The 21,364-nt window shown below is 36.1% G+C and overlaps 2 protein-coding genes across 3 annotated transcripts in view; both read left to right on the top strand.

The window, feature by feature from the left end:
- Positions 1-2,779, top strand: part of adgrl4 (adhesion G protein-coupled receptor L4) — an 18,457-nt gene extending 15,678 nt beyond the window's left edge. The window contains exons 11-16 of the mRNA XM_015045036.1: positions 561-764; positions 967-1,187; positions 1,610-1,676; positions 1,831-1,922; positions 2,122-2,290; positions 2,452-2,779. Of these exons, the coding sequence (XP_014900522.1) occupies positions 561-764; positions 967-1,187; positions 1,610-1,676; positions 1,831-1,922; positions 2,122-2,290; positions 2,452-2,514 (816 nt within the window). The 3' untranslated portion in view covers positions 2,515-2,779. The remainder of the gene's footprint in view (positions 1-560; positions 765-966; positions 1,188-1,609; positions 1,677-1,830; positions 1,923-2,121; positions 2,291-2,451) is intronic.
- Positions 2,780-5,711: 2,932 nt separating this feature from the next.
- Positions 5,712-19,049, top strand: vtg3 (vitellogenin 3, phosvitinless). Of its 2 annotated transcripts, none has more exons than XM_015045035.1 (28): positions 5,712-5,799; positions 6,251-6,271; positions 6,377-6,528; positions 7,132-7,383; positions 7,470-7,631; positions 7,728-7,876; positions 7,956-8,106; positions 8,216-8,373; positions 9,207-9,372; positions 9,479-9,604; positions 9,799-10,017; positions 11,063-11,280; positions 11,365-11,462; positions 11,547-11,671; positions 11,767-11,868; positions 12,678-12,797; positions 12,905-13,094; positions 13,214-13,301; positions 14,076-14,261; positions 14,533-14,626; positions 14,735-14,903; positions 16,457-16,566; positions 16,661-16,738; positions 16,979-17,173; positions 17,299-17,444; positions 18,324-18,462; positions 18,565-18,676; positions 18,857-19,049. In XM_015045035.1, exons 1-27 carry the CDS (start codon positions 5,760-5,762, stop codon positions 18,652-18,654), a joined length of 3,744 nt encoding a protein of 1,247 aa, XP_014900521.1. In that variant the 5' UTR covers positions 5,712-5,759; the 3' UTR covers positions 18,655-18,676; positions 18,857-19,049. The 2 variants fall into 2 exon arrangements, with proteins under 2 accessions (XP_014900521.1, XP_014900520.1); XM_015045034.1 differs by having other exon boundaries at positions 14,732-14,903.
- The last annotated feature ends 2,315 nt before the right edge of the window (positions 19,050-21,364 follow it).

Here is a 21,364-nt window from a genome sequence, read left to right as displayed (position 1 = left end):
TTTTTTTTTTGGTTTCCCAGACTCCTAGGGTTTGGGGTTTTTTTTTTTTTTTTTTAAGTTTGATTGTTTGTGTACAGTGTTTTATGTTCTGCAGATTAGCTTTTCTACAACACCCTTCTTCAACCTGAAACATTAAAACATTGAGAAATTTAACTAAAAAGGAAGACGCTTGCTGTTTCTCCAAAGGCAATACTGTTTTACTGCACTCTGTGGAGTCTTACACCAGTAAGGGGTTTTTATAATTATTATAACTGTAATTTTAATTGCAGATGTGAACAAAAATTTGTGACAAAGTACATTCTTTTAAAACACAGACTAAGCAAAATCAGGGCATTTGAACTCAAATGAATAATTCAACAGAGCTTTTTTTTTTTTTTTTTTTTTTTTTCCTGATATTTTAAAACCAATATAAACCCAACATGACAAGATGGCATATCTGGGTAACCTCCGCCTACATCTATGTTATATGAAGCGATTCCAGGCAAAAAATACAACAAATTACAACTCCACCATACCATGAAACTGCGAATGAAACACCTCCTTTTCCATTTGCTTCCCAGCTGGCAGCCCACAATACCATCCTGACCCGGATCACCCAGCTGGGGATGATCATCTCCCTCATCTGTTTGTCCTTGTGCATCTTCACCTTCTGGTTCTTCAGCGAGATCCAGAGCACCAGAACCACCATACACAAGAATCTGTGCTGCAGCCTGTTTATGGCTGAGTTCATCTTCCTTGTGGGGATCAACATGAACTCACACAAGGTGTGAAGGCACTTGAGGAGCAGAGATAGTCATCTGTCTGACGATCCTGCAATAACATCTGCATTTTATTTATTTATTTATTTATTTATTTTATCTACACATAAAAACACAAATTAGATGTTGGAAGTGCGCTGCAGATTTATAAATCTCCCCCATTCAGTATTTTTAAAATATCTCTCTGTCTCTTGTCTCTTCCTTGCAGCTGTTCTGTTCTGTGATTGCAGGGATGCTGCACTATTTCTTTCTTGCAGCATTCGCCTGGATGTGCATTGAGGGCATTCATCTGTATTTAATAGTCGTCGGTGTCATCTACAACAAAGGCTTTCTGCATCGGAACTTTTACATCTTCGGCTATGGGAGCCCTGCAGTCGTGGTGGCAATTTCAGCGACACTCGGCTCAAAGTATTACGGCACAGACAGAGTGTAAGCAGCAATAAATAATTTTGTGGTGTTTTTTGTTGTTGGTGGGTTTTTTTCACCAAATTTGTGGGGCAAAAAAAAACACAAAAAAAACTAGCAATTTGCTTTTTGAAAATGATGTAGATTTTTTTTATAGCACTGTAAATGCATAAAATTATTAGATGACAAGTAACCAAAATTAGATCTGGTAGACAATGCTAACATTAGACATTAGTCGTGTCAAATATGTATGTATGCAAATCACAACAAAGATACTTAAAAATAAAAACAGTTTATTGTTTTTTATTATTATTTTAGAAGTTTCTCTTTCTGTGCAATTGTTTTTAACCTAATTACTAATAATTAAAAAAATACAAACAGTAAACAATTTGTTGTTGCTATTTTTAAATAGCACCAATATCATTTTCTCAAACCTTGTTTTTCAGGTGTTGGCTGAGTACAGAAAATCACTTTGTGTGGAGCTTCATCGGTCCTGCATGTTTAATTATTCTGGTAAAAGAAAAAAAGAGAGAGAGAGAGAGAGAGATGTATCAGCAATAAACTGAATATGTTGAAACATTAATTCCACAAACATAAGTTGTTTCTCTGATAAATATTCATTAGACTCATTTCATGTTTGTTGTGTTTCCCTTGTTTCAAACGAAAGGTTAATCTTTTGGCCTTTGGAGTAATCATCTACAAGGTGTACCGGCACACCGCTGTGAAAAAGCCTGAAATCAGCCACTATGAAAACATCAGGTAGGAATATTTATTTTTATGTAGGTCAAAAACTACAACAACAACAACAACAAAACTTAAATAGAGTTCTTAGCTGATGGATTAGTAGGATGCATAGCCCTGTTAGAATGATGTATTATAAATAGGTTCTTTTTTCACTTTAAAAAAAGGAAGCTTTCAGCTGTGTGCAGGCCAGTTAAATCAGTAATGTTCCCGTCAGGTCCTGCGCCCGTGGCGCTATGGCTCTGCTGTTTGTGCTCGGCGCCACCTGGACTTTTGGAGTACTGCATATTCTCCATGAAACCACACTGACGGCTTATCTGTTTACCATAACCAACGCTTTCCAAGGAATGTTTATCTTCATCTTCCTTTGTGTGCTGTCCAGAAAGGTGAGGTTCTTCCATCCGTTCTTTGTTTGTTTTTTTTTTTCTTTCTTTTCCCCTGTCTTTCTTTTTCAGGAAGAAAAAAAAAGACAGGAGAATCATATCTAATCTCTGGGTTTAAGTGAACATGTTGCATTGATGTAAACCTTTTTCTGCTTTTCTTTCAGATTCAGGAGGAATACTACAGACTTTTCAAAAATGTACCCTGCTGTTTTGAATGCCTAAGATGAAACCTGTCAGCTAAAGCTCAAGCATCTGAACTTTAACAATAATATTTGATAGTACAGCTCCGTGATACTTTGTGATTTTTTTTTTCAATCATTGGGAAGAAAATACAAATGTCTGATGAATGTAGCATTTGCAGATTTAAAATATTCTTGGTTTTGTGTCTAAATACTAATGATATATATGCTTTTATCTGATCACATCACAATCTTAATACAGTACAGTTGCACAAGTTTTTTTTTAGCTTTTTCTTTGCAAAAACATGCAAGGAAAGTACAATCAGAGTACTGATTGTACTTTTTTTTATTAAGTTGTTTCTTAGACATCATGTTTTCACCTTTACTTCTGAAAGTAATTGCTTTATTGCTAATCATCTTTATAATTAATTAGTAAATCATATAGAGAAATGTGTCAATGTACACATTGCTGCCAAACGCCGTCAAAGCATAGCATTGTTCTGATTTTATTGGCCAAGAGCTCCCTCTACTGGACATGATGAGAAACCTCGAATGGATCTTAACTCGTGTTTTTGAGTCACAAATTCTTTGAATTTTTTAACTATCATAAGCTGTATGCTTGAGAATAATATTTTTTTTTAAATAAAAAACATTATTTTTGTTTTTCAAATTAAGAATAAATAAAAACGTTTAAAAAGCAGTCTTATAAATGATGTGCCTTGAATTTTATAAAAGCATTGGAAGTTTTACCTTTTTAGTGATTTTACAAATCAGTCGTGATCAACATAATCTGTCTTTTTACAAAAAAATAAAAAATCTTGGTTACACCTCAAACACATTGAACATAAAGTATATTCAAAAGCAGCACCTCAGGACTTCAGTGAAGAAAAATATGCAAACGGTTCTTCCAGATATACGGTAACTCTGAACATACTGCCAAATTAAGTACAGAGTTCTTTAAGAAGACTTTTGTCAATGTTTTCCTCCTCACCTTAATGTTAGGGTTATTAATTTAGATGGAATAAAATGTGATGCAAATTTAAAAATCATTTTCTGCCACTGCAGCAGGACCACAAAACGCTTCATGTATAGACATTTTCTTTATTTCTTTTTTATTTCGTTTAGCCAAAATTAACTGACTTCCCACACACCTATCGGAGCCAAAAAATCCAGATGTAGAAATATAAGTACACAACATTGTGGGGTTGAGTGTTTAAAGCTATTAGAGTTATGACAGAAAAACCTCCAACTAGGAAACCTCGGTCAGAGATATAATAAATTGTGAAGTTGAGTTAATCCTTCCCAAGTGATCAGAAATGATTGAAGGTAATATACATATATTATAAGCTTCAATCATGTCATTCCTGTCACATGTGAGCATCATTAAACTATCGTCTATATCGTCTCAGAAGAGCTTTTATTTTTGGGTTCATCCTAATCTGTGTGTTCTGTTTATTTTTATAAGGGTAGCTTATGGTATGATGCATTGAAGTGTAATTTATGACTAAAGCAAAGTTAAATAATATACAAGCTCTCCTTTGTTCTCAGTCAACATGCATCAAAAAGCTGCTCTCAGCGCCCTCTTCTGGCTAATATTAACCCTCCTGTTATGTTGCAGGTCAAATTGGCCCGTTTTAAAGTTTAAAACATTTTTAAAAATAGTTGGAAGTATTTTTTTTTTTGGCATGAAACTTTTTCTATTTGTCTTAATAGGAGCACTCTACATATAAATTGAAAATGTATTCATTTTACACATTTGTAACCCCCCTGCGTCTACATATTACATAGATAATGTTCGGGTCAATTTGACCAGGTGAAGATCAACAAACGTCCAATTTTATATGTTTCCTTGCAACTATGAACCATATTTCACTACACACACACACACACACACACACACACACACACGCATACATGCACACACACACACAAACCCACTTTCTCACTATTCTCTTTACTTCACTAGGAAACTGCGAGAAAGCAGATGTTCAGACAACTTTTGACGGGAGCCTTTTCTGTTCCCGTGGCTAAACTCCACCCACACCGAGTGGACACTCAGCAGAAATGGAGGGAAAACATAAATACTTTCTTCATGTCTCATTTATCTTGATTTTAATCAGCAGGTCAATTAGACCCTGAACAGAATATGTGTCCAAAGTTCAATTATAAAGATCACCCATTGAAAAAAAAAAAAAAAAAAAAATAAAAATGAAATATAAAGAAATGTACAAAAGATCAATTCCAAAGAAATTATTATAAAAAATGTAAATTCCATTTTTCATGTCCAAATGAGTACATGAGTAAGTTGTCGTCATTGATCCTTTATTTGTGAGAAATAAAATAAAAAAACATAATTGCACAAATATTGATTGAAATGGTTAGAATTGGAGTTAATAATCAGACACAAAAATGTTTTGGAGGAGTTTTTTGGTTGGGTCAAATTGACCCACGAACGTTATTGCTGTACCTCACAAAAGAACATAACAGGAGGGGTTAAAATAAAACGTGACACAAGTTGACGACTTAAAATGATGCCTGGGAAAGAAAAGGCTTTGATAACCCAGGTAGTTGTTTGAACATGATTACACAATAGTGTTGCTTTGACAGAATGCCATTCTGAAAGTGAGCAAGACTAAACATTTGACGTGATTGCTGCTTGATTTCATCACCCTGAAAATATATTTTATTGAGGAGCATTTTTTGGGAGCTCTTGAATCCAAGGCAGATTTTCAGAGCTGGCATTAAGAGGAGAGAGTCACAGCATTGCTTTTTTGATGAAATAGTTTCGAAAGAGGATTTTTGATTAAGACATGTACTAAAAGTAGGTGGAAGGCATTTTTTTTTTTTCATTTTCTGTAAAGTATGTGGTCACTGCATTAATCTAACAAAACATTTTTATTTTACGGAATAAGAAGGCATTGCCCTTTGACTTTTGGAAATTGTTACTGTTTTGCAGAGCTTTGCTTTGGAAACCTTGTGATGGTTTGAATGGTAGCTGCTGTTAATCCCCCCCGCCCCCCACTCCCCAGGTGTTCAATTTCTTTAATTCTGTGTTACCTTTGGAATAGTTATTACCTTGTAAAAAAGAAAAAAGTTTGGTGACCACAGTCTTTGATCTGTTGTTCGTGTCACTCTGACAATGTCACAGGCCGATGTGGCCTAACATCAGAAAACAAATGTTTACCCAAAGTCGGGTATCCATGCATGTGATCTGACCTCAAGGCTGAATGTGCAATGAAACTGCTGCACATATTTAGAGGGCCAGGTGAAACGGTCTCCACTCCTCTCTCACCATGCGAGGTCTACTTCTCTGCTGCCTTGCGGCTTTGGCTAGTAGGTTTTCATTCACTAATTTAACCAATGTGGCTGGATTGTCAGACAATTTATGTGCTGGTGTTAAAGCTAAAATATAGTCAATTCTTCATGTAATTCCTATGCTTAGTATAAATTCAGAATTTTCTAATTTAAATGACTATTTCAAACTTCTAAAAAATATATATATTTGTGGAAGATAAAGTAAGGAAGGGCTAAATTCCTTATCATTTAAAGCAGAGAAATTTTTAATACTGATTTTACTCCAAGGCATATGCATTTAGATATTTAGTATTATATGTATTTATTCAAGGTATTTTTTGCATCCTGTAGAAAATAATTTGACAAATCCATAACACTTCATTCTGCAGGCTCTTTCATTGTACACAGCATGCTGACATAAAATCAGCATTGTGTGACAGTTTTCTTTACAAAAATTAAAATTTTGTTTGTTTCATTTTTAACCTTTCAGCAAGCCAAAACCTACGATACGGTGAGTCTTTTTTTTTTTTTTTGTATCGAATTGTATTGTAAAAATTTCACAAAGTGCTTTACAAATTAGAATGTTATTAAGGTTAATGTTGAAAACATCTTCCAGATATCTCCCTGGACCCAAAGAAAACCTATGAGTACAAATATGAAGGAGAGGTAAAATTTGGACTTGGGAAGGCAAACCTGGCAGAGTCTGGGGTCAGAATTACCTGCAAGGCCACAATCACCGGTGCATCCCCACAACAATTCCTACTTCAGGTGAGAGAGAAAGACAGCATGCATAATGGTCTGGTATTGGATAAGTGGGGTGATACAATATATGGATGGATGGATATGGTAATTCACAATAGTTCAAATAATTTGTCTTCCTTTGGACTTTGGCTACTTTTTGACTTTTTTTTTTGTTGTTGTTGCTTATTTTGACCCTTATAGCAGAGCCAACTTACACAAGGATATAGCAGTGCAGTTCATAATAAAGCGTACAATAGGCTACTACTGCTTGGGTAGCTTTACAGAGATTTATGTTCTCTGAAAAGTAGTAGTTAGTCAACTAATTAAGGATGATGCATGTCTATCAGGTTGCTGGTCTTCTGATTTTCCATACCTCTTTAGAAACCCAATAGTCATTTTAGAAATTGATTTTCCATTTTATGTTTGAATCAGCAATATGTATGGTGTGATGATCGTGGACATGGACTAGAAAGATGCTCAGGTTTATTCTTGTATCAATACAGGATGCCATTTCACATTTTAGGCTACAGATTTCTCATCAATGTTATCATTGTGGCACTTTTCTTGTCGCCATGGCTCACGCATGTGATCCAAGCATAACAGACTTTCTTGTTTGATTTTGGTTCAAAGGTCTCCGAGTTGGCATTTGCTGAGTACAATGGCTTTGAAGGCAGAGATGACTATGTACCCTCCCCGAAAGTTACCAAACGTCTTACTTCTGAGCTTGCCCAACCGTTCATGTTTATGTACACCAAAGGACACGTTAGTGACATCCGTGCATCTGCTAAGGTTTCCACTACTGTCGTCAACATTATTAGAGGTATACTTAGTTTTTTCCAGCTGACTGTGAAGACGACACAGAACATCTATGAGCTGAAAGAGGTAAACCATTTTGAAAAGACTAACTCTATTCCACTGATGATGGGTAATGGTCTAATTGATGTCAGAGATTTTGACTTTGTGTACAGATTGGAATCCATGGCAATTGTGAGAGTAACTATGCTATTGAAGAAAATGAGGAGACAAAGGATTGGATCATCACTAAGGTTGTGGATGTGACAAACTGCAAGGAAAAGGCAGCAATGCACAGAGGAATGGCAACTGCTATGGCGGACAAACTATCCAAAGAGGTTTTTTATCATTTTCTCACTTTAGCCTTCTCTGCAGTTGTAAGTCAAATGGTTCTGTCTCAGCTCTGCTTGAGTCTCTTTGTTACATCAATCTAGAGAGGAGAATCTGTCATGTCAACCATGAAGTATAATTACACCATCAAGCCAACACCAGAGGGAGGTCTCATCACCACAGCTCACGGGTTTGAGCAACAGCACTTCAGTGCTTTCAATGTGAAGGGTGGCAGTTTTAAGATGGAAGCAATGTAGGTGCAGAGAGATTTTTTTTTTTTTTTTTAAATACCTGCAATATAAATATAATGTATTAAAAATTTACTCTGGCAGGAAGAACTTGGTGCTGCTTAGCGTGAACGACACACACAGAGCAAGAACATATGGACCATTGGAAATCAAAGGCAACATTGTCTACAAGTTTGAGGATGTGAACATTAATATTCCAATGATGATGCAGAACCTAGATAACCCAGTACCAAAGGTGACATGCTTGGTTCTGTGTTATGCAATATTATAGTCAATAAAGTTACATTTTACAACTTTTATTTTAAATTAACTGCACAAAATATAACTTCTATGCCTTTTTACAGGCTATGGAATTGATCAAGCGCTTGAGTGAGGCAAATAGTGGCCATATTGATAATGCCACCACTGAGGACTCTATGAAGCTGTACCATCTCATGCGAGTGATACCCTATGAAGGACTGGAAAACATGTGGAAGCAATTAGCTGAAAATCCCAAGTATAGGTGAGCATGTTGTACAAACACGAGCTTAAACTTTTATAGAACAGGCGATGGATTATCCTTTTGAGAACTTGTCTGGAGTAATCCAGAACAGCTCAGCTAAATGTAAACTCTCTTAATTTACCAGTCAATTCACATTCTAACCCTCACATATGGTCTAGAAATTGGGATCATGACAAAAAAAAAATGAGACCTTGGATACAAGCTTTAGAAATTAGCTTCCTCCATGAGGAGGTTGCTCTCAGAGATAGGATCTGCTCCTTCAGAGGGGGCTTGTAGTAGAATTCCTGTTTCTCTGTATCAAAGGGAAGGGGCATGAGAGAGTTCATGGTTCTAATTAGGATGTATCTAGTGCATGTTCCACTCAGGGCCAAATAACCAATAGATGGTCCTGAAATTATTGCTGGCAGAACACCTTGGGATAATCCAGTTTCTCTGGGGAGAGGATGTTTAGGTTTCTCTGTTGAATCAGTATTTTCTCCTAACCAATTGTGGATATACAGCCAAACAGGGAAAAGATAGGTGAATAGTTAATGGACAATGACATTTTATAACATCACACTCACATCACAGCCACTTTGGGCTTTTGTTTGAAGTCCAAAGTGGCTTCAAAGTAAACTTTCTGTTCTACGTCATTTTAATGATCACAGTATGCTTCTTGTCAGCATGCATTTTTCTTGTCATCCAAACAAAATATCAGTATCATATCAGTACAATAAAAATGAAGTTGGACAGTTGTATTCTCCATTTATGAATTAATGTAAAAATTCTCAATTTTAAGGCAGACTTTACTGTAAGTATTGACTTGTTCAAATTGTTATAATTGTACTTTTCAGGCGTTGGTTTTTGGACTCAATCGTTGAAACTGCCGATGTCAAAGTTCTGAATTTCATGGAGACCAGATTTAAAGCAAACGATTTGACTCCTTTTGAAGCTATGCATACCATCTTGATGGCTTTTCATCATCTTCAGGTCACACCTAACCTTATTGAAATGGCTAAAGTGAGTAAAGCTACTAAAATTTTCTCAGAACTTAATACTCTTTAAATCAACTATAAACATTCTGGAAAAGTCAATGTAAAAATGTCCTTCTTTCTACATTTTGCAGGTCTTCCTTAAGCTGCCATTCAGTAAATCTAACACCTATCTGTGGCACACTGTGGCACTTTCCTATGGCTCCCTGGTGAACAAGTACTGTGTGTATTATGTGCCATGTCTAGTTACTGCTGCTCAGGTACAAAACTCATAAGGAATCAAAATTCATTTGGAAATACACATCATAAGTAGATACAAATATTCATCTTATGATAAGTGAAGAGAGCTTCACTAAGGCTTAGCAACATTAGCACCTTTTCTTTTTCTGAAATTTGAAAGTGAATGATAACCATCTGAAAACCATAAGCCAAACGTGTGTTACATTTGCACTAGCCCCTGATGGACATGGCAACAGAGGCTCTGAGGAGTGGCAACAAAGAAGAAATGCTTCTCGCTCTGAAAGCTCTGGGAAATGCAGGGCACCCTGGGAGCATAAAAACCATCATGCGTTTCCTTCCTGGGGTGGCTGTCACTCCTCTGGATCTGCCTCTTCGGGTGCAGAATGAAGCTGTCCAGGCGATGAGACTCATGACGACCAGAGACCCTCACAGTGTAAGAACATAACATAACATAGCATAACATAACATAACATAACATAACATAGCATAACATAACATAACATAACATAACATAACATAACATAACATAACATAACATAACATAACATAACATAACATAACATAACATAACATATTGGGTGAAATCCAAATGCCTTACAAAGTCATCTCAGTGACATGGTATAGAATAGAATAGAATAGAATAGAATAGAATAGAATAGAATAGAATAGAATAGAATAGAATAGAATAGAATAGAATGCTTTAATCTTCAGTCTATACAACAAATCTTGCTGCAGGCCAAAGGAAATTACAAAATGGATTCAAAATGTAATGTAATCTTAGTATGAATTCACTTCTTTAATGAAGTCTTCAGAGCAAGGGACAAACCAAATGCGACGAAAATGATGTTTGGTAATGAAACAAAATTCTAAACTTTTAGTATTTCATGGAATGCTTTTCAATCTGTCATCTGAAAATGGAAAGAGTATCGTACACAAAAATCATGCTAAAAAGGTTTTCTTATGACAGCTATGAACTTTATTGGCCAACCCTTCCCATTAATGCCTTCCCATTAAACTACATGGTGGATTGGTATGGTTTTATTTTCTGTTTCCATACCACCAACCTGTATCGCATCATTCCAGGACCTCCATCAGTTCCCCATAAGAGAAAGGTACGATATAGTTAGGGTGGAGCTACTGGCATCACATCACGAAGTCCATTTATTGGGGAATGGAAAAACTTAATGCAACAAGCATGAGAGATACCAATGCATCACATTTGTCATTGTACCAGTACGTTGCCACAATAGCTGTTTTATTTTATCCCCACCTTCTCAGTGAGAGTCCATATGCATCCAGAAATGTTCTGGACCATAAAACAGCACGTCGAATCGTACCGACCCCCGATGTACCGCTCAGTGAAAACAAAACTAAAAGTATCCCTAAAACAACAATGGAACAGAAAACTCTCTGTCTTAATAAGTTTGCAGTAGCTTTGTCATTAAGTAATTCATTTTAAAATTAATTTTTCCTTCCAGGTCCAAGACGTCACCCTGACCATATTTCTGCAGAAGCACGTTCCATCTGAGGTTCGCATGCATGCCTTCAAGATCCTTTTAAGGACTAAGCCTTCGATGGCTCTTGTGTCCACCGTGACAGCTCGTCTGCTAGAAGAAACAGACCTTCAGGTTGCAAGTTTTGCGTACTCTTACTTGCATGGTCTCGCCAGCTCCAGGACTCCAGACAATCACTATCTGTGAGTTGATCAATAAATTAAACTTGTTGTTTGATTGGAAATTTAATGTTAAATGTAAATTTTTAAAAAAAATCTTTCCAATAGTTCGATTGCCTCCAGCTTGGCTATGAAAATCCTTGCGCCCAGATTTGGCCGTCTCAGTTATTTTTGCAGCAAAGCAAAGCATGTAGACTGGTTCGATGGTATGTTGGAAAAGGACAGTGACACTTTTGTTAAAAAGTCATTCCAAAAACCTTTCCTGAAGATGTATTTTTTTTTCAATACAGATAGATGGCTAACTGGAGTGACATCTGAATTATTCATGCTAAGAAATGCAAGCAACATCATTCCCTCAGAGCTTGTGTCAAGTGAGAAAATCCACATCATTGGTCGAATTATTGAGTTACTGGAGGTAAAGTATTAAGCATAACTGCACATACATGCATTATGATTGGACATTTCTCTCAAAAGAAAAAAAAGCAATCCTCTGTCTTTCCTGTCACGTAGTTGGGTATCCGTGCAGATGGAATAAAGGATCTGTTTGGAGATAGCATTCCTGGATTTAAAGGAGACTTTAGTATGAGTGACCTGATGGCTATTTTCAGAGTGGTGAGTGGCATATCAGGCAGTTCCCCACCAAACACACACTTAGCTAGCGTAGTAAAGCTGAGCAACATAATAAATGTATACTATTGTTTACAAATCAATCTCAGTACTTTTCAATATCAGTTTGAACGATAAAAACTTCCTTTTCAGTATTATATCTATAAAAAAATCACAAGTAAAAGAAAAGCTAAAGTACTTATTCTACTGAATTTAGGTCTGAAAATGAGTAGGAACCTGGAGGTTCAAATATATTCTAAGTTCTAACATTTAACTTGAATGTAAGAGGGAAGTTATAATGGAAATCAGAATCATGAGTTTCTGCTGGTACCAAACAGCCTCAGAGTGCCTTGGTTTTAGCCTGAATACTGCTGATTTGCTTCCCAAGAACCTGGCAAGGTCAGGAGGTTGTCTACGAAAGTTTTTCTTCTGCAATCAAAAAACCTCTTCTGAACTTAACAGATAATGAAAATAACAGCAGTCACACAAGACATAATAATTATCTATTTAATTAAGTTGTTAATTAACAGCTTCATCCATTTTCCTGTAATTTTAAGCATGTCATTACTTCAGTAGGTAAAACACAGCAACCCCATTCAAGTTTGACACTATCAATAATAACTATTCAAATATATGGCTGCATATAATTTTTTTGACCAAGCTTTCCTGTTTTTTTTTTTTTTTAAATTAGCAGGATAGAATTTTCTACAATTTTTGGCGGCAGATAGTTCAAACATCACATTTTAAGTGTGTGTGCGTGTGTGCGTGTGTGTGTGTGTTTACATGTGGTAATCGATACACTTTTTCATTTTCAGCTTCAACAGTGGGAGAGGCTGGACAATGATAAACCAGTCCTTTCAGTTTATTCGCGTATTACAGGGCAAGAGTGGTTCTTCGCTGACTTGAGCAAAGACACCCTCCGAAACATCATCACTGTAAGAAACAGAGCCGACCCATAATTTGTCCCGCTGTAGTTTATGAAAAAAAAAATGTAATAGATGGTGAAGTCGACAATGCCTTGCGATTCTTTTTGTTGTTTCAGGCCTTCAGTCCTGCTGCAGGGAAATCAAGTCCTTTGTGGGCCATGATGGAGAGCTTACAGAGAGGAGTCTCATGGGACTACACACGGGCATTTTTGGTCTTGGAGGCTCGTTACTTCGAAGCCACATCCCTGGGCCTCCCGGTGGAGATCAGCAAATACTATAATACAATCACTGCATGCAACTTTAAAGGTGAAAAAATAAAAATAATGATAAAATCATCATGTGATGCATGAATGACACAAATGACTAGAATTTAAAAATAATCTAAACACTTCCGATAACCTATTTTTTTTATTTTTTTTTTCTAGCTAAAGTTACAGTTAATCCCCCTCTCACTGAAAACATTGCGCAGCTCTTGAATTCTGAAACTACAGTGGAAACGGATGGATACGCTGGGTAATTATGCTTAAAGTAAAACAGAAATGGCAGCACTTCATATGAGGTATGCTTGTGCCTGTGTGTTGCCAGTTTGTTTCTAAACAAACACTTTCACATGGACAAACAAAAATGCTCAAAATGTATGTATGTTCAGCATGAATTCTGTAATAGACTTCACGTTAGACCCTATAAACATTAATGAATGGGATTTGGGGATTTTTTTTCATCCCTAGTCAAAAATTACTTTGAGTAACTTTTCTCACATTCCCAAAGGGGATTCAAAATGTCACCTTGGCAAGCAGTTCATTATTTATTTATTTACTTATTTACTTTTTAGGGGCGAGGGTTACGAAAAGAGAAATTGAAAAGTAAATGTACATCCTAAGTGAAACTGAATTCGATCATAAATTGTTCTGTAATACTTTCTCAGCTTATTCCAGGTGTCAGCTCTGCTGCTGAGAACCTCAGAAATTCCTTGTTTAATGCCAAATCGTCTCGCTCTTAAAGTTTTCTGTTTCATACACAATAACACAATAAAACTGACTTGTTACTGCTGAAAGTCAGACTACTGGATGAAAAACCTCATGGCACGTTCGTGCACATGTTTGGAACTATAGTTAATATTGAATAAATAGAAACATTTCTATAAGTTAGCCATAATTAACTGCTTTTTTGAGCCAAAATTTTACAATCGTCAGACATGTCAAGGTGTACATACTTTGTTTTTACATTAAACAATGCTATAGTTGTTGACACTTACATTATGTTATGTTAAATGTCTTTTTTTTTCAGTTCCACCAAGGACTTTTGGGTTTTCTATGGGACCAACACGAAGTTCTTCCAGAGTGGCTCAGAGTTAAAGATTAAGAGGCCCTTAGCTGTACCATGGAAGTTATCTGCCAAGATAAATATGCCAGGAAAGAAATTTGAGCTTGATTTCCCCCCTAGCAAAGAGGAAATTGAACTTCTTTCGATTAGGTAATTTTGCATGATGATAAATTGATTGACTGAATTTAATAATATATGCAACATAACATATATATATATATATATATATTTTTTTTTTTTTTTTTTTACACAGGGGCTATTATTATAAACCATAATTATGATTTGATTTACAAATTTCATTGGTTATATTTTGCATTATAACTGTTTTGCGATGCAAAACTTGAAATTCAATCAACATTTGCTTATTCAAAAAAAAATGTATCACCATCCTGAAGTAAATCTTTTACATTGTTTTAAACAGATCAGATTTGTATGCAGTGTCCAGGAACATTGAAGAGCCAGATGCAGGCAAAATGACTCCAATGATGTCCCCCTCTGAAGCCCCCAGTCCTGACGTACGGCTTGAGTCACAGCAGATACATTCATTGATATAAGAATCATTCATATCAGTACAAACAGATTCATGTTGTGTGGATTGATTTTTTTTTTTTTTGCTCTAGCAGGCATTAAAACCCTACATCTGGCATCCTTCTTCCAAAATGTGCTATGAATACAACATTTACGGAGTGGGTTTCTGCATGGAGTACAAGTTAAAGCGGCAGTATTACCAAGAGGAGTACCCACTGTACTATTTCCTTGGATACAGCAAAATGGCATTCAGAATAATTCCAGGTATGCAAGATGTATGTTGTAAGTGTTTTTTTAAAAATGCAAATATGGTTTGGGGAACATCATGGATGTTTATCAGTAGTTAGATAAAATAATGCACATTTTTTGTTTGTTTGTTTTTCTGTTTGATCTCTCTATTCACGTTCCAAATAATAAAATAGTGTATCACATTCTTGAAACTCTGCTCCCTGTGGGTGGAGGAATGATGCAGAAGCTTAAATCATCAGGAACATTTTACAAGAATTAACAAAGAACACTTGTTTGCAGAGGCTCTAAAAATAAGTTATATTGAAGAAATTACATTATAGAGGAAACCTGAAATAAAAGTTGCGGCTGAAAAAAATCTACACTTATTGCGCTTGTTTACACACAAGCAAGGCTTGGTAATCCAGAGAAGCTAGGTGCTCCAGGAAGTTAGAAATCAAGAAGTTTAATATTTGCTTAATAAGCAATTTACCAGTTTTTGTCATGTGGTAGTCATCTGTGCAGGAAATTATAGAATCTAGCACGTTCAGTATTTTTTAAGTATAGATCTTGCTAAGACGAACAATGTTTTAATTTTAGCAGCTGATAGAGTTCCTTAAGCAAATAATAAAATGCTGATGAACAAAAGATGAGCATGTCTTTGTAAAACTACATCAACAGATTTTATGTAGTAATATACACTAACTGCTTTATTTCTCTGTTGTATAAATTCAACAAGAAGCGGCACAGTAGTACAGTTGTTAGTGCTGTTGTTCGTACCATGCCTCTCTCCGGTTTAGCACTGGAAGGAGCCTCTGGCACCATCACAATCCTGTAAGGATTAACTGAGCATAGAATGTGGATCGACTTAAAACAGTGTCTGTAACTTTGATGAGCCTCTGTGAATTGAAATTTCAGTCTTGTGTTCTTAGCTGACAGGAAAGACACCCAGTGTGGCCTTCTGCTGCTGAAACGTGTTGCACGTTCAGAAATGGAGTTCCTTATCCTTCGTTGTAAGGAGTGGTTATTTGAATTTAGAGCCTTACAACTAAATCTGATGAAGTAACTAAAAAGTGAACTGAATGTAGAGCTTTGGATTTGTTGAAAAAAAAAAAAAGTTTATCGTTCATTGGAGACTTTAGATTTGATATTGGCTTGAGCAAAATACTTAAGATTTGACTTGGGGCTGAAACAGAAGACTTCTGAACATCTTTGCCATTTGGTGCAAAAACACAACAGCAACTACATTCTTAGAACAACGGAAAGCATGTGGTAATATGAGCTCTTGGGGTCTTCCCTTGAAAGCATTTTCTGCATTGAATATGAAAGAAACCCTAAAAAACCTATTCCTCTTCCTCTCAGCTTGCAACATGCTTCACCTTAGCAACCAAACTAAGATGTTTTGATTGATACGTCAATCAAAACAATATTTTGCTTTTCCTTTTATCTTTAAAATAGATTCTTACAGGATTTGTCAAAGCTACATCCAAGCTATCATCTCCACGAAAACAAATCTAGTGCTACTATATTCACTTTATTTCGAGACATTTTTTTAACCCTCTATGCTAATGAAATCTCTGCCCTTCTATTAGCTCAGACAACAAAAGCTGTTGAGAAAATCCACTTTGAGCTTGACGTTGGTCCCAGCAAACATCCGATGAGTGCACGCCAACTGCTTGAGACCGTGAGGAGGCTTTCCAAGGTATTTGGCAACACGCGCAATGTTATTATCACAGCACCTGTTCTGGTGGGTGATCCCATCAAATTGTCAAACTGTTCTAAAATTGTGTTTACAGGAAGCAACACAGCAAACTGATCTATCTTCAGACTCATCTGAAAGAGACAGAGACAGAAACCACACCATCCTCCTGGAAGTACGGCTTCTACAGTTTAAGCTGAGAAAGCGTATGAAGGAAAATATCTGAGCTGTGCTTTTGCCTCCTTCATAACTTAAAAAAATAGTGGCCTCGGTTGACCTTTTTTATTAGCTTTTATATGTCACAGCCGAGGTGTCATGCAGCATACATCAATTTTATTTTAGTGTTTGCAATGATGAATATTCTGCGTCTATCAAGCAGCAGTTACATGTTTTTGTACTCATTTCTTATCCCCAGAGCTCGGCAACTCAAGCCGTCTTCAACTTCAAAGCTTTTGCCATTAGTGAGAACCAGAAGGCTGAGGGTTACGATTCAGTTATGTACTTTACACCTGAGGCAAACATTAAAAATGCCCAACTAATTGTGTCCCAAGTTGAAGGGAACACCAACTGGAAGATGTGTGTTGATACCAGTCTGGATGCTGAGGCAAAGGTTGGTAAGAAAAAAGGAATAACGGATCCTTTTTTGACCTTTTGATTTATTGACATTTTAAAATCTGTTACCTGGTTTGTGCAGTTTTTTTTATTTATCATTATCACTTTCTTGTCTTGTTGTAGGCACACATCACATGGGGCGATAATTGCCAGGCCTATGACATGTCAATGGAAGCTGCTGTTGCATATGTCAATGGTTCCAAGCCAGATCTCAAGGCCAAAGTAAAATGGAGCAGGATTTCAGAGTACATGACTGAGCTTGGCAAAAGGTGATTTTTAAAGGAATGCATCAGTAAAGAAAGAGAATATGTTGTGTAAAGATGAATGCATAATCAGTATGACTCAGAGAGGGAAAAATAATGAATTGAACAAATTCTGTTTCTCAGTGAATATATTTAAAATGAGGGTACTGACATGAACTTCACACTATATACTTTCAAAGTAAGTAACCAAACAAAACAGATGAGAAAGGTATTAAGAATAATGTGACTATAGGCATTGGACCCTTATACAGATACCTATGGGATATTAGTATGAAGCAAAGTTTCTTAATGGCATCTGAGGAATATAGAGTAAAAATACTAACACTTATTTTTCTAGTGTGATGTTTAGTCATTCCAAACAAATTTTCTTTAATTCTTGAAGGGTCTGGAACCATCTTGTGTTCACTCTGATATTTGATTTTTGCTGGATTGACAGGGCATTGATTATGTACTTGATACCATTGTCTAGCACATGTTCCATCTTCGCATTCTCATCAAGAAAGTACTGGCACATTTCATCATTCCTCTTCCATCCAGATATATGGAAACCAGTCTCTAACATATGCTAAGAAAATAACCTGACATTGTGACGTTCACATCTTGAAATTTCACTGCCAATGCAGTCCTTTTGTAATGATTTATGATGTCCTTTTCTTTTTCAAAATACATTTTCCAGCACAATATTTTCTGTGTGATTCTAATAATGAAGATATTCACATGTCTTCATTATTAGTTTAATTTGCTGTCATTTTGGGGGTGGATTACTCTGATTACATCTGGTACAAATTTCACTTCAGTGGTTCCATTGTGACAATATCTATTGAGGAATATTGACTTTTCACATATTTGTGAACTAATTCTTATTGCTTAATCTGCCTTTTCTAGAATTGAACGGTACATCCCTGGTGTGGCATTACTTTATGGCTTCTCCCAGAAAAATGAGAGAAATCCAGAGAAGGAAGTGTCTGCATCAGTTCTTGCTGCCTGGAGAGACAGCGTTGATGTGGAGATTAAACTACCAGAGGTACCATTAAATGTTTCAACTCTTTGTGTCCATTAAATGTGCATCCTTATATCACATCTAAATATTCATTTACATGGATTATGTTTTCTTGTGTTTGTAAAGTATACAGTGTACAACAAAGCTATGTCATATCCAGTCCAATGGAACAGCGAGTGGCTTTATTGTAACATGACAAGCTCAACAGAATATTAAATTCATATAAGCGTGAAAACATGTAAGTAATCTTAGCTAACCTTCAGTGAACACTTTTCACAGCCTTTCTTGCCTTTTTTTTGATGAAATTGTGCCTGTGTAATTGTATGTGTATCTCTGAGTTTCCTCTTAAAAGCAGATGAGGAAAGATTAATACCAAGAATCAGTTTTGTTTTTCTCATAAAATCTGTTTTTCTTGCAGAAAAACTGCGGAGCCCAGATGGCAGCCAGATGCCTGATGTACCATTGTGGACAAACAACTGCAGCCAAAACCAGCATTCTAAGCCTATTAGCAGACTGTCATCAGTTTTCAAATGATCAGTGTGTATTAGAGCATGTTACTGAACATATTTTCTGAAGAATTGATTAATTAACTATTAAATGTATTGCAACAATTTTGTTTCTTTTGCAGTCATTTTGTGATTTGACTCGAAATCGGTGAAATCCGACTTTTACACCGTCTGGACTACACCGCAGGCTAGTTAACAAGTGTCTTACAACAATATAGAGTTGAACAAAGATCACTGGAGATGATGAAATTGTTGGAAATACCTAAGATGAAATCTTAAAATGTTGCATACAGTATACGCCACAGCCCTTTCAAATATTTTTATTTTGATTGAAAAGGGAATCAATTTATACAATACTCAGTTTACAAAACATAATTAACCTCATGAGATTCAAGCTGTGAACAACAATCTGTGCAAAACCCAAACGAATAAAAGAAAAACAATATGAATGTTGTTTTTTTTTGTTAGCTGTCCTACTTTACCTGCCAGTTTAGCAGATTTAAACTTTTTGTTATCAGATCCGCTTTTCATCTAAATATGTGTTATTATTGACATTTGGATTTGCAAAAATGAATCCTAAGTGCTAATTTCTGAAGGGTTGCATAAAGACCAGATTAAATGTTTGCCGGGCCTCCATGACCCAACGTGTTTGTCTGATAGTGTGACCCAACAGGACTGTTTGTTTGTTGGAGTACAACAAACACGATACAGATACCCTGAAAGTTCACTGCCAACAAAGGCGCATATTGATCTTTTGCAAATACACAAAAAGTGGACCTTTTGACTTACATATATCAGCATAATTTTCAGAATATTTTTTTTTTCTTTTCTAAAACTAGTCATATAACTCTGGGAATAGATGACATGAGATTAAGATTAAGTGGAACTCATTAACTGGGCACTCTCATAACAAATGGGTTATGTCAACGTGCCAAAACCAATGATTGCATTCGGAATAAAGACTGGTTGTTCCAACAGCTTCCAGCTCCCGACTGCACAGACTTAGCCAGATGGTGTTGAATTGCAAGCAAAGGCATCGCCATCAAAAGCAGAACGGGATGAGCCTAATAATAACGACAACAATATGTTCCTATTTTCATCTCTTATATCCAAAGGGCTATAAAGATGACAGAGAAATCTGTCTCGCCGAGGGCAAGATGCACATCACCTTGTGGTTAGGTAACAGATCATGGCAGCCTGACCTTGCGTTGATAAAACTTCAGCAGGCGACATCGGCCGGGTGGAGAACATCTGAGACTGACTGATCTGGTCATTTGAAGGAGGCGAGATTGACTGCCCCCTTTTTTTTTTTTTACTGCCACTCCCTCTGTAATTGTAGCAAGCCTCATTAGGTTGACTACAGGATCCACATTAAAACCCATCTGAGAGGAGCTGATAGGAGAACAATGGAAATGTTCAGTCCAATTGCGGCTCCATGCTTTGTGCACAGGAATTAATCAAAGCTTTTATTATGTTGTCAAAGTGATTTCATACTATAGTATAGGAGATAGCGAGCATTACATTAAAATACCCATCAATTTAATGACGATTTTGTTGTTGTTGCGTTATTTATAACTATAATCTGAGTCATGAACTTATGGGTGTGGTTTAGAATACGAACGCTAGAGGGCGCTGGTTTCCAAGTCTTAAAACCTAACTGGCACTGTTGTTGAGAGCTTGGATCCCATCAGTATTTGTTCACAGAGAGGGCTCTGCAGAGGATGTTGACATTTTGAGAATAAATAAATATGTGACTTGGCATATTCAAAGTGCTCCTCTCTGTGGATTTTAGTGAAAGGACACATTCTGAACAAATGCAATCACGAAAAAACTAAATAATAATAATAATAATAATAATAATATATATATATATATATATATATATATATATATATAAAGGTGTATTTTTTAATATTTCTAAATAACACACTTTTCGACATTACATCTGCCTTATAATGACGTAGAATATAATGACTTAGAATATTATACAACATAATGTGCAATAATGTTTTTCTCATTTTTTACCAGTATTACTGACATTCTAAACGAAGTTGACACTGACCCAATACAGCCGGCTGTGAGCCTTTCACTGCATGCACATCATTTCCCTCAATAGTTTTACTGCCACATTCACAAAATGAGCTTGTTGCCATGTTCCCCAACAATGATGGGAAGTAGATGTCCCAATGTTTTCAGGGGGAGATTAAAAGCAAATTCAAACTGAGAAAAGCTTCAGAAAGCGCACAGGTCCTTGAAGGAAACTGAACATGTTATATGTTTATGGCCATGTTAATGACATAATTCTCACTTTTATGCTGTTTGGTGTGTTGTTGTTGCACTATGCCGTTGCTTTCATTTCATAAAGCAGCCTCTTTAGGGCTTTTACATAAACAGGGTTGGGAACAGAAGTGAGCTTAATG

The sequence above is a fragment of the Poecilia latipinna genome, unplaced genomic scaffold, assembly GCF_001443285.1.
Source record: "Poecilia latipinna isolate Pla-1442-1.1 unplaced genomic scaffold, P_latipinna-1.0 Scaffold703, whole genome shotgun sequence".
NCBI lineage: Eukaryota > Metazoa > Chordata > Actinopteri > Cyprinodontiformes > Poeciliidae > Poecilia > Poecilia latipinna.
Note: the sequence above shows the minus strand (reverse complement) of the source record. Positions and strands in the feature narration are given on the sequence as shown.